We start from the raw sequence: 14,381 nt of genomic DNA, 5'->3' as shown, positions 1-14,381 counted from the left end.
AGGTCAGTTTTTATTGGCCCGCAGCAAATCCTGAAAATACTGTATAGTTGAATATAGCCCGCACATGGCGCTTGAGCTCAACCCTGTTGCACTTCTCGGTTTTAACACTAGATAGAGCAGTAACGGAAAAGGTGCTTCTCCACCCATGCATTTTGGATCCCCTGAACTGGAAAACATTGGAATTGTGTTTTCTTTGCTTATTTAATGAACCTTCTTGTCATTCATTTGAACTGTCATTGAAATTCAAAGTGTATTACTGTGTAACTTATTCTAACACAAAATAGATTGATTGTTAATTCTAAACCATCAGTGCAGATAAACATAATTTTTTCTACTAGAAATAGGTTAACAACGAAACTAGAGTAGATGACCGGCTATCATACTGAAAAATAAATAAAACATCCATTCATCCATTATCTGCACCGCTTATCTTCAGTAGGGTCGCGGGGGTGCTGGAGCCCATCCCAGCTGTCTTCGGGCAGTGGGCAGGGGACAACCTGAACTGGTTGCCAGCCAGTCGCGGGGCACACAGGGACAGACAGGTCACTCGCTCATTCACACCTAGGGACAATTTGGACCTGGCCAATTGACCTGACATGCATGTTTTTGGAATGTGGGAGGCAGCCAAAGTGCCCGGAGGAAACCCACGCAGGCATGGGGAGAACATGCAAACTCCACACAGGAAGGTTCGATTTCATGACCACAGAACTGTGCCGCACACGCGCTAACCACTGCTCCGCCATGCTGCCCGAAACTAAACATATTTAACAAAATAAATATTACCACTCCTCAAACCTAGAACAAGTCCAGTAGCTTTTCTTTCCTCTGTCTAACAACATAGGAGCTACACTCAGGTATTGCTGAGGTTTGTATTTGAGACTGTATCGCTATATACAAAAAATGTAATCAACATTTTTTTCTCCTCCTGGTCCTTTCAAAAAATGTTTAAGCCAATGCGGCCCGCGACTCAAAAAGTTTGACCACCCCTGAGTTACTCTATAGTAACTCCGTTACTAACTCAATTACTTTTTGGAAGAGGTAGTGAGTAACTATAACCAACTACTTTTTAAAGTAATGTGCCCAACACTGTTAATGAACCCACAGAAAACACTCAAAATACACCCACAACACCAGTCACACTCGGAGCAATTTAATTGGGTCAGCACTAAAGGTAGACAAATCTTCACAGCGCAAGGCACTCCCTTCGCTCTCTTGTTTCTTGTAGTCCGCGCTGAATGTAAATTTGACGATGTCCTTCTCGTTTGCAGTATTTTTTGACGATTTACTAAATGAGTTTGCTTGCAACATTGTTTACGACAAAATTGCGTTCAAAATGAGCATCCACACTCTCAAGCAGGAGTCGGCAACCTATAACACGCATGCCAGCGGTGGCACGCGAGGGGTTAACCAGTGGCACGCGAGCGCACGGCAAAATGATAATGATTTTTTTTTTTTAATGGCCGTTTTTACCAGAAATTTAGACATTTTCAGTTGCGTGCCGTGTTATTTAGAGGCTGTCCATATCACTTGATTTTTTAATTGTAGTTCCTTGTTGATAAAGAATGGTTGATTCTGGTTGGTTCTAATGGTAAGAGGTTAAAGTAATGAATGTCTATAGGCCTTTCCACATGTTGCTCACATTCATTTTTTAGTTTATTGATGAACAAGAATAGTGGAAGATTAATTGGTCAGTTATACGATTTCAATGTATATCCATGTTGTATATTTGGACTGGTGTAAAATCACAGGTCTGTTAGATTTTAAAATGTTTTTGTGTGAGTCATTATTCTTGGTGTGGCACACTGATTTACAAGGGAATTTGAAAGTGACACACCACACCGAAAAGGTTGCTGACCCCTCCTCTAAAGTAACCGCTGGAAGAAAAGTGTTACTGCATATGTATTGATGTCTTTAAAATATTTTTGCTTTTATGGCTCTTTGTCAAAAAGGTTCCCGATCCCTGCTATAGAGCATTAGTGAAAAGACATGAAAAATGCTGTGCACAAACGATCGCTATCAAACCTTATAGGGACAGTATATTTCGTGCATCCTCGTGGTACAGAAAATAAAAAAAGACAATTGATTAGAATAATCACTTAAAAATACATGAACTACCATACCAATGTTATTTTTAATAAATATTCATAGATCGATAAATTGATATTTCTTCATAGCGCAATCCATATCTACTAGTCGCCGCCATGTTTGTATGGTATCTGCATGAACAGACCCTCATTATGGAAAAGCAAAGGGATCCAACCCAACCAACATTTAAGGAACTTGAGTTGTTGCTTTTTCAAGGCACTGCAGTTGTGCATGTGTGAGAGTATGATGTTATATACAGTTTGGGCATGTTACGTTGAAAAACCAATTAGTTATAGTTAGGCACTACTTCTTCCAAAAAAGTAACGTAGCTAGTAACTGAATCACTAAATAGTAAAAGTTACCAGGGAAACTACCTATTTCCGTTACTTTAAAAAAACAGTTTGTCAAATAATTTATAATTTTCTGAGCAGTATTCGAGTCAGTTGAATAGAGAAGAACATACAGGTAGTTTTGTTGTAGAACCTTGTAATGTTTATTGATCCTCACCAGCAACAGATTTATCCTACACTTGAAGTGCTTCAAAAATAAACAGTAAAAAAACACATGAACAACACTGTACGAATACGCATTGTCATGAACGAGGACGGAATCTCGCCCCCAATTGCGTTTGTTTCAAAGGAATCTTTATTAGAAAGATTTGTCGGAACTGGCTTTGGACGCCGGCGTCTGTCGGTCATCAGCCGCTTCGGACAGAATGGCAGTTCCGTGACAGGTAGGTGGAATCGGTACAGCTTAGCGGGCAGGTCGATGGCCAGGGTGGGAGAGCTGGTCGAAAACGTGGAACAGAAACAGGTCAAAATCAGAAGGCAGGCAGGAATCAAGCAAGAGTAGTCTTTGGTACTTGGTAATCTGCGAAACACACAGGAATACAGAAGTACGGTCTGACATCCTCCTCTGGACGCTGACCGCTTAAGAGGAGAACGTCAGAGAGCGTGCTCCAGCGCGCCAAACGATTGCCCCCAGGTGACTTCACTTAGGCAATCATGACACGCAAACAACTACGTGAACACACCCAAAAACGTACGCAAACACACGCATGAGAAAAAATAGACAAAAACCCGCGCAAAGATGTACGTAAACATGCACTAAAACGTGTCAAAAAGCGCTCAGAAACATGTTAAATAAATGCACAAAAATGTATACAAACACAAAAATGTACACTAATACACAAATTGTACGCAAATACACAAAACATACGCAAACAAGCACAGGACTTTCGTAAACCAGCAGAAAAATGTATGTAACAATGCACAAAATGGTATTTAGCAATGCACAAAATCGCATGCACAAAAACGTACGTAAACACTCACAAAAACGTACGTAAACACGCACAAAAATGTACGTAAATTCCTGTGGAATGCTCTTCCCCCTGAGATTCAATCTGCAACCTCAGTAGAACTGTTTAAATCTAGGCTTAAAACACACTTCTATTCTATAGCATATGAATAACCTATATTTTATGTTGACAATATTTGTGTATTATTTGTTATTGAAACATCCATTGCAGCCTGGTCATCCTGGAAGGGGGATTACCTCATGTGCGGTCCCTTTTCAAGGTTTCTTCATTTCCCTCATGTTGAGGTTTTTGAGTTTTTCCTTGCCCTAATGTAGATTTTAGATCAGGGGATGGTGTAATAATAGTCTGTGGATTGCAATATTCTGTGGTCACACAACACACAACAATGTATGTAAACACGCACAACATTGTACTTAAACACACACAACAATGTACTTAAACACGCACGAAAATGTACCTAAACATGCACAAAAAACTAAAGTAAACACGCACAAAATTGTACGTAACCACGCACAAAAGGTACATGAACGCGCATGAAAATGTACGTGAACGTGCATAAAAATGTGCGTGGACTCGTAAAACGTACGTAAACACGCAGACAAACGTTTGTTTTCTGCCACTTTTTACTATTAGTAACAGTAACAGCGTTGTAACAGCGGAACAAAATCATTAGATTACCCTGTTATTGAAAATATAATGCTGTTACGCAATGGCCTTATTTATAACAGCTTCATTCCCAACACTGGTTATATGTGAGAGCCTGTCATATTTTTTGTTACTATACTGATTTGTTTTATTCTTCCTCTCAGGGTGCAGTATTCCTCGAAGGCGTGACAGTAAAAAGCGTCACGCAGGTCACCACGCAGCCCAAACTAGGCGAGATACAAAGAATGTGTCAAGAGATGGCTGAGTGGAACAAGTAAGCTTCTTTCGTGCTCTTTCCGGGTAAAGGTGCGTGCATGCGTTTGCATTCGTGGGCGTGGTGAGAGAGCATACCTGCCAAGTACTACGGTTTTGCCGTAATGAGTACGGTTTTCTTGAACCTACTACAGTGTTACGGTTGGGTCACAAAAATTACGTTTTTTTTTTTAATAAGTCTATCATATCGTTATGGGTTTTAACGCACAAAAATGTGCTTATCCGAGGAATCAACTCCTTGCCCTGAAGCATTCTCGCGCCGGTGTGATGAGGGGGCCCTATCGTGGATGCAGTGCCGGAGCTAAGGCTAAGCGGCTAGCGGCGTTATAAGTCTTCTGCAGATCATAGATAGGTACAGTTCCAAATAGCAAAAAGTATGTGCTTGCAGCAAAATAACCACTTTATTTAAGTCATCAAAGTCAACAACAAAAAAAACGTCCTTCCTTTGAACGTGCTGGAAAAAATGAAAAATTGGCCTATAAAGTGCTAGAAAAGTGCTTGATTTTGGCCACAATAAAAGTGAACAAACCCTGATGATCTGCGTGGGAGAGATTCCTTTAATAAACAGTTTGACATTTACCGATGTCAACTATCTGGCCTCAAATTAAACATGGCATACTATAATCTGCCCCTGGTTCCACCCGTCTCCTCGGATACATTGAACCGTCCATGAAAGCTTCTTGTGCCAGAGTCCAAGAAATGTTTTTGTCATCTAATGAACTGCATCAACACGGTATGCCCCTTTTTACTTGTAGGTCTGGTTTCCCCGGCGCTCAGCCCGTCTCAATGGATCGACAAAACCTTTGTTTTCTGGAGCAGCATCCCTACAAAGTCAGCTGGAAGGCTGATGGAACACGGTGAGTTTGTATTTGACACAGCTTGATTTAGAAGTGTTCAACTTCAAAGCCTTTGCGGGCAAAGCAAAATTCATTTTTGCCTGTAAATTAATGACGTGAAAGTCAGCAGGGTTGGTAGATGAGTGTATGCTTTGATTATCTACCAATGTTTTATTTTTCTACCAGTGTTTTATTTTCAAGAGGCAGTATTGTTTTTTTTGTTTTTGTTTTTTTGCTTTTTAAACAATGTGATGTGATAAGTGTTTCAATTTAGATACTAGGTATAGTTGTACCCCTTTATAACCTGCAAACTTTTGAAACCTTTTGAATGTAATAGCGCTATTTTTTTCCGAGCGCCGCAAAAGTATAGTGTGATATTTTTATGGATAAATCATAAAAGAAGCATCAGAACATGAAACAATTACATGTTAAAATAAGATTACTGCACAATAAAGATAAAACGAGAGTCACATTGTGTAAAAAACAAAGATTAAAGGAAATAATAAGAATATTTATATACCATTGCGTTTCTTGAAAAACGTATCCAATGACGTCTGCCTTTGCCCCGGCTTTTGTCAACCTGTCAGAAATGCGCAAAGCCCAACTCTTCAACACTTTTCCACTGTGATTCCTTTCCACAAATGCTGAGACTTCATGGAATTTTGCGAAAATGTATTTAATTTAGGCTGATTGATTGATTGATGGCTACGTACTGCTCCCTGTCATCTTACCGGAACCCCTCCTCCTTATCGTCTCTTAACTCCTCTAACTTTGACGGTGACACGAAGAGCATGCTGAAGAGCATGGTGCTATATACGCATGCAAACTGGGTTACCAGACAGATTTGAAGCGATAGCCAGTTTGTTTACGTTCGGAAACTTGTATGGGCTCGTAGAAGCGCGTACTTTAATTTTGACTTAGTATCCTGAAACGCTTCCATAACTAGAGGCAATATTTTCTTGTTCGGATACTTCCTAACCCGAAAATGTTCACATGAAAAGACATTCTTAAGTTTAGTAAGGTTGTCTCTGTATTTTCAATACCAAATTTATTTGAAATGATACCGATACCACAATATAAAATAGTCACTTGGCAAAAGTGGAACTGTCTTCACAAGGGTTCAGAGAGTACCAAGACTATAAATTACCTCTAAAGGGATACCAAAATTCTAAAACAAACAAAATTTGAAAAAAGAGACAGTTTTTTTTTGCATGATATCTGAAACATATATATATATATATATATATATATATATATATATACGTGTGTGTTTGTGTGTGTGCGCGCGTGTATGTATGTGTATATACATCTATGTATGTATGCATGTGTATATGTATGCATGTCTGTATATATAATAGATTGATATATATATATATATATATATATATATCTACCTTGGTCATATCCCTCAAGAGGGTAGACTAACAGCAAGACACACACATACAATAACAAAGAAAAAAAAGGGAAATAAATAGCAAAAAAACACACAACATTTTTTGGACCATGGAGAACCCAATTCCCCAAACACCCAAACAAGTTAGGCACCTCGGCACCCAAGTTGGTCTTGCTTTCGTCCCTCCAGATGAAATGGAACACTAGAAAGCGTCCATGTCACTCGGGTCAGGGTGACACAACACACTCTTGTTCAACAGCAGGGCCCGACAGCTTTCACTGGTTTACCCCTGCCGCATCATACGGGTGCCCAGCCCATACTTAAGAACGCGTCCACAATCCCACTATCCTTTCACAACACCTCTCCACTCCTTTTTATCACCAACAAGAGCTCTAGCTTTCATTATATTCAGACCTCTTTCCAACAATGCACTCATAACACCATCCATCCACGTCAATCGCGGCCTTCCTCTTGGTCTCCTTCCATTGACTTCTGCTCTGTAGATCCTCTTCAACAACCGCTCCTCATCCATCCTCTCCATGTGTCCAAACCAACCGAGTACTCTCTTATCAACACGCTTGCTCAGTTCCACGACTACTCCAGTTCTGTCTCTCACAATTTCTTTTCTCAGTTTATCCAATCTTGTCACTCCTAACATAGTCCTCAAACACTTCATGTCAAAAACATTCAACTTCCTTCTTAAATCTGCATTCAGGCTCCAAGTCTCTGCACCATGCAACACATTCGACACAATCACACTCTCACACAGTCCCCTCTTAACATCCATACTCATACTCTTGTTGTTCATCACTCTCCTCAGAGCACCCAAAACCTTGCTTCATTGATTCACTCTGTGCAATACCTCACACTCCATTCCACCAACTGCAGCCACATCACAACCCAAGTACCTAAAGCTTTTAACTTCTTCCAGCACCTGTCCATGCAACCTGATTTCTAACGTTATGCCCACTCCATCACGTGAACACTTCATCACCTTACTCTTCTCAACATTGACACATAACTTACGCCTATCACATACTCTTCCAAACTCCGTTACCAACTTTCTCAATGTTTCCTCAGAATCAGCCACAAGCGCTGTGTCATCTGCAAACAACAACTGACTTACCTGCCACACTGTTCCACTGTTGTCCATCATGTCTACACCTCTGTCAAATACTCGTGCATTCACCTCTCTCACCACACCATCCATGTACACATTAAACAGCCATGGTGACATCACACACCTCTGTCTCACACTAGTCAACACAGGGAACCACTCACTCGTCTCACCTCCCTACTCTTACACATGCTCTGCTGTTCATATAAAAACTCTTCAATGCTTCCAACAACTTTCCACCCACTTCATACATCACCATCACCTGCCACAACGCCTCTCTATCAACTCTGTCATACGCCTTTTCCAAGTCCATGAAAGCCAAATAAACATCCTTACCTTTTGCAAAATATTTCTCACACACTTGTCGTACTGCAAACACCTGATCCACACATCCTCTTCTTTTCCTGAAACCACTCTGCTCCTCCATCACCACCTCATTCGTTCTTTCTCTCACTCTCTTAATCAAGACTCAATACACAGACAACAAACTGATACCTCTCGAATTGCTACAATCATACTTATCACCTTTACCCTTATACAATGGCACCACACATGCACTACACCAATCAACAGGAACCATACCACTTAAAAAGCATAAATTCAACAAGCGTACTAACCAGTCAATCATAGCTGTGCCACCTTTTTTTCAGGCATTCAGCAGTACAACCATCCAACCCAGGTGCCTTCCCCCCTCTCATTTCTTTCACTGCCTCTTGCATCTCCCATGTTTCCACAGGCTTCACATTTAAATCACCCAACACGGGCATTCTCTCCATACCATCGATCGCCTCGACTCTCACTTCTCTCTCATCCTCCACATTTAGCAACTCCTCAAAATACTCTGCCCATCTCGTCCTGACTGCACTACCGCTAAACAGCAATCTACCATCCTTATCTTTCACTTTCTCTTCCTTTCCAGACTCACTGTTTCTTACTCTTTTCACCTCTTTCCAGAACACTTTTCTCCTTTCCTCAAAGTTTACTCCTATCTTTCGACACCATTTATCATTTGCTTTTCTTTTCGCTGCTTCCACTTCCGCTTTTACCAACCGTTTCTTCACTTTATATCTTTCATACGCATCGCCGCTCTTATCTTGCAGCCACTCCTCAAAGGCACGTCTCTTTTCTGTCACAGCCTCTGATACCTCATCATTCCACCATTCACTTCCTTTCCTAATACCTCGACCAACTATTCTCATTCCACACACTTCTTTTGCACTCCTCAACACTGCCTCTCTAAACCACTTCCATTCTGCATAATTATGGCAAGGACCACTTCACGTTCTGTGACTAATTTTAAAAAAACGAGTTGGATTTCTTCCTTTAATGGTACTGGAAAAGTTGAAAAATTTGCCTTAAAAGTGCACAATAAGTTGTTGAATTTGGCCATGAAAAAGGTGTACGAACCTGTTTTTTTGAGGGGGGGCTTGGTGGTGTGCTGAAATTAAAATTCTCTTACGCTTATACTGTGGCAAAGCTTGCACTTCTGAATTTGTAATGACCTCAACTAATGTCGGGATTGTATTTGCGTTTTAATCCCCAGAAAGCGAGACAGGGCAACTCTGATCCAGATCATATCAAGTGTCAGTAAATGAAAATATTCAAATGTCTCTGCAAGATATTTTGTTTTCTTCTGCAGATAACTCTGACCTGTTTTTTCCCCTGACTCCTCCAAGAGGAAGACAGGAAAACAAAAATATCTCCGTTAATCATATAGCAACTTAACAGGGAGAATGCGTCAGTCAGCAGCAGTTGCGTATATGGCCTATTTTGAAATTTCTCTATGACTCAACTGAAAACGAGGTGACATCTTTAGAGAAGAAAAGTAAAACAAAATCGTAAGCCAACAATTTACCCCTTTCATAAATAGAATGTGCGAAGTAAAGTCAGGCCAGATTTTAAAAAAATCAGCACACATTTTTCCCTTTCCCTTTTCTTTCAGGTCTTCAAATAAACATTTTACATATCGATTGATCACATTTTTGTTCGTCCACAAAGGCATCAACATAGTTTGGATTAATAAACAACTAAATCTTTATTAAATGGATTGTTAGCTTATTGTTTTAAAAATTGGCCAAATCTTTAGAATGTTACATTAACCACTGAATTTTCTCCAATGAAGAAGACAAATTATGTATTTTTTTTCACTGCAAACATATATTTTCTACCAAATTGGCAGATTTTTTTGTTTCTGACAATTTTTTTATTGAAGAAAAAATGTCTAATTTGCCACATACAGTATACAGTAAAAACAAATTTTCAATCCAGTAGCATAATTCTCAAAATGAGGAAAAAAAAGGACTAAACAAGTTTAAAAAATGATAGAATATGAAAAAAATACTTCTAAACAAAAGTATTATCTCAAAGTTTTACAAATGGTCTTAGCAAATAAATTGACCCCTTTATTGACAATTTTAGGGGTTTTAACTTTTTAGTGCTATTAATAAATGATGAAATGCAAACAAAAATATTTACAATTCTATTTTCACCAATTTAGACACAGATCCACTGCAAAACATTTTAAGAATTAAAATATGTTAATCAAAAAGCAAAATATAAGCATTGTCTAAGACTAAGTGATTGAAAACACTGCTTCATAGCAATCAATATAATTAAAATTTGTCAAAATTTGACTTTTTTCCCCCCTGCTTTTTATACATACAATACCTTTTCTTTTTTGTCTTCCATATTGAATGTAAGTATGACTCAACACCGATAAACCCCTTTCTGTGTTTGTGTGACGTATTGACGTATTGAATTGATATTTGTATAGCCCTTAATCACAAGAAGTCTCATAGGGTTGCACAGATTAATGACTAGTACAAACTTGTCTATAGCAGCCCATTGATGCAGAAGGATCGTAAAATGTAGGTAGTAACATCTCAATATAGCACAAAGTATGTGCTAGCAGCAAGATAATGACTATTTTAATCAACAGCAACAAAAAATCGTTCTTTTGATCGGCGGTGAATTTCTTCCTCTGAAGGTTCTGAAATTTTTGAAAAATAAGCCTTGAAAGTGCTTAAAACCTGCTTGAAAAAGGTCTGTGAACCCTGTAAAAGCTGGCCAGTGTTGCACATTGATGCATCGTTAATCGTGAGGCCAATACTCATCAGTCAGTCCTGCTACCAGAAACAACCTGGCAATAAGACAACACAATGATAGTCTGCACATCATTAGGAAGAAAGCGCAGTTGGCTCATGCGGTTGAGGAAATCCGGTATTAAACTGACTATTTTGAATATTTTCACGTTGGTGTAATGCGTTTGACAGATGTTACTATTGTGGACAGATCAATGTGAATACGGTGAAAGCGTAAAAAAGAAGCCTGCTAGGAGGCAGAGGGCATTAATGCTCTCCTGCTGCCTCTGAACATGGCAGGGTGCGCTCTTGCCCAATTAGACAAAACAAAAAAGACTTCTCCATAGTACCAAATCCTAGGTATTCTCCATTTGATAATCACAGACACCGGCTTTTTGTCCACCATTCCCGAGCGCCTTCTGTTTCAGTGTGCGTCATTATTTTTTTCCCCAAACAATTGCCTTCCCCCCTCTTCTTGAGCGCAGTCTGTAGAGTGTTATTGTATTTTGAAGGTTTTGATAATGTTTTTTGACTCCCACCTCAAGCACCTTTTTTAGAAGTGCAACTATATCTGGCCAACACTCCCATGACGCTGGTTTTTCTTTGCACTCCCACATTTTTTTGTTCATTTCTGCTTTTTCCAGAATAGTGTTGGGCAAGTCCTGATTCAAACATTTGATTTGACATCAGGGCCCAACCTTGCAAGTAGGACTGCAAATAACAATGATTTTCTTAATTGATGAATTAGTTAAATATTTTTTCGATTAATCGATGAATCAGATTTCTCAAAGACATTTTTAATTTCCTCCTCTTTATTCAAATATTGATACTTTGGACGGAAAGAAAAATAGTGGACCAAACAACAGAATACCGTAAATTCCGGACTATAGAGCGCACCTGACTAAGCCGCACCCACCACTTTTTGAGTGATTTGGCACTTTTGTGCTTATACAAGCCGCACTCATGTTTAAGCCGCGGGGGCCCGCAGTAAAACTTACGACACAGTCACAAGTTTAACCCGGGCCACGCTGTAAACTTTTCAATTGTTTGAACAATTTTATTGACACTAATAACAGAAAACAAACGTGCGAGGTTTGAACAACCCCTCTTGACAATCTCAACAGCAATCAAGCACATTCACAATTTCATTATATCTGACAATATGACATTTAACAGCAAACACAATGTGAGGTTTGAACAACCATCTTAACAGCCAAGCATATTCACAATTCAGTCATGTCCGGCAACACGACGTTTTGACATTTTTTCTGACATTTTTAACATCTTCGTTCGTGTCAATAGCTCTGTCCAGGCCCAAAGTCCCGCGATTCTTTTAGTTTGAACAAATTTATTGACACTGATAACAGCAAACAAACAATGTGAGGTTTGAACAAACCTTCTCGACAATCTTAACAGCAATCAAGCATATTCACAATTTCATTATAAACATCTTTGTTAGTTTCATTAGATCCGTCCAGGCCAAAGTCGATTGTTTTTTGGTCCGAACAAATCCACCGACACCAACAGCAGCAAACAAACACGACAATCTCAACATCAAACAAGAAATATTCACAATTTTGTTATATCTGACAATATGACGTAACAATATGACATTTTAAAATTTCTTCCTGACATTTTCAACATCAGTTAAACAATTTCAGAGTTATTATCTTTTAACAGTAGTTAACCAACGTGTAAAGGGCAATACTATTGTGCAAGGGCATAGCTCTGCCATCACACCCTCCCAAGCAGCATCCTCCAGTCCTCTGTGTGGGTCGTCTCCCTTCTTGCTTCTACTTTCCACAACCAGGCCATTGCTGCCGGGACCCCCACAGTGTAGACGATTCTTCTCTATGGCTGTGTCCTAGGCCTGCCGCTCGCAGATTGTATGGTATCTGCAGCCATTTGGAGCACAGCCACGGGGGGGGATCTGCCTGCACCTCCATACCAGCAGGTTTCTGGAGGTCCAGATGGCGTCCTTGATGGCGGCGAGAGTGAGCCAGTCCTTGGCAAAGTCGTTCGGTGACCTCCTCGACCGACTCAACCCGTAAAGCACGTACTGTGCGTCAGGGACCTTCCCTGCTGGCAAGTCCGGGAATTTTCCTAGTTGGTCGGCCATTGTCCACAGGTCCTCGGCAGCGCTGCACTCACAAAAAAGGTGCCTCACCGACTCCTGGGCGCCACAGCCAGGTCGAGGGCACGTCGAAGTCGCTGACATTCCTCGGTGGTGCATTACAGCTCTGACTGGGAGAACCTCATGAGTCACCATCCATGACAAGTCTCGTAGTCTGTTTGGGAGGGCAGGATGATTCACGTTGCTCCAAACCGTTGTAGGTTCGCCAAACGCAAGCCCCCACACAGGACTTACTGTTGCTCGCCCTTGCACAATAGCAATAAGGGCCCTGTGGTTTTGTAAAGTGTGACTTTCTTGTGTTTCCAGATCAAATTTCTTTTATAAGTCCCTAATAAAGAGATGTGTTGGTGGCTTCTTCACAGATGGTATACAATTTCAGAACCACAGTTGGCATCACATATAGCAAATGATACCCGTAATTAAGGTATGATGCAGACTTCTAAAGTCGGGGTCCCGTTGAAAGTAATCCAAGGAAACAAAATGTATATTTCCAAAGTGGGAAATATATATATCCGCTATTGTCCGCTGCGATCAACAGACAGATCTACCGGTAACTCGGCTTTACCACATTTCCCATCAGGCCGCGTTTTCTCTGCCCCTTATTTTTGATTCGTCTGTAGAACACATAACAGAATAAATCTCTAAAATAAATACATTACAAAAATATACAGTTGCAAATACATATTATACATGGTTACACATATACGTTACACCGAGAGAGTTTTCAAAGCTTTAATAATACTAATATAACTTTCATCCCAAGCCGTGCCTTTGAAAGGTACCAACACGCTAGTAGAATCACGCTCGCAATGCATCAAACATACCTGTGAATAAAAGGCACCCCGTAAATGTGAAATTCACGCTAAATCGTCTTGAACTTCCTTCTTACAACTATCGCCATCAAGGGCATCTTCCTCAGTATCGGTACGTACCTTGACTTTACAGAAAAAATATGCTAAAACTTAGAGATTGCAGTCTTTCTTGGCGCCCATATTTAATTTGTCTTAATCTTACCTTTTCAATTCCTGCGCCGCTGGTGGCCGTTAGAAAAATTTCATAAATTAGCTGCTTCCCTGAATAAGCCGCAGGGCTGAACATTTGGGAAAAAAGTAGCGGCTTATAGTCCGGAATTTACGGTATTCTACAGTATAAAAAATTTTTTAAAAATCCGGTGTTAGTCAATTAACTTGACAATAAACAAAAATACACACAAATATGTGCTGTACGACTGCATATATGTAAAATACTCTTTTCCAACCACCTTATCCAGAAATCCTATTATATTTGGACTTATCTTACAAAACGAAAATTAATGAGAAATACATTTCATTTTATTTGTAGCAAATGTTTTTATCCACAAAAATATACATTAAAAATGTAAACCCACTTTTCAAAATGTGGTCAACAAATGTTTTTTCTTTTTTTTTTACATCTGTGAATATGATAAACATTCCTTATACGAAAATTATATATAATATGCTTAAGAATGTGCCCCTTGAT

At 39.7% G+C, this 14,381-nt stretch overlaps 1 protein-coding gene across 5 annotated transcripts in view; it reads left to right on the top strand.

The window, feature by feature from the left end:
- Positions 1-14,381, top strand: part of rngtt (RNA guanylyltransferase and 5'-phosphatase) — a 232,015-nt gene that overhangs the window by 14,409 nt on the left and 203,225 nt on the right. For all 5 annotated transcript variants that reach the window (XR_015848263.1, XM_088324944.1, XM_088324943.1 and 2 more), the window contains exons 7-8: positions 4,213-4,322; positions 5,077-5,178. Coding sequence is in view for 4 of the 5 variants with exons in the window: in XM_088324944.1 (XP_088181070.1) it covers positions 4,213-4,322; positions 5,077-5,178 (212 nt within the window). In the remaining variant the exon portion in view is untranslated. The remainder of the gene's footprint in view (positions 1-4,212; positions 4,323-5,076; positions 5,179-14,381) is intronic.

Source organism: Urocampus carinirostris, chromosome 20 (assembly GCF_059441175.1).
Source record: "Urocampus carinirostris isolate Australia breed hairy pipefish chromosome 20, RoL_Ucar_1.0, whole genome shotgun sequence".
In the NCBI taxonomy this organism is placed as follows: domain Eukaryota; kingdom Metazoa; phylum Chordata; class Actinopteri; order Syngnathiformes; family Syngnathidae; genus Urocampus; species Urocampus carinirostris.
Note: the sequence above shows the minus strand (reverse complement) of the source record. Positions and strands in the feature narration are given on the sequence as shown.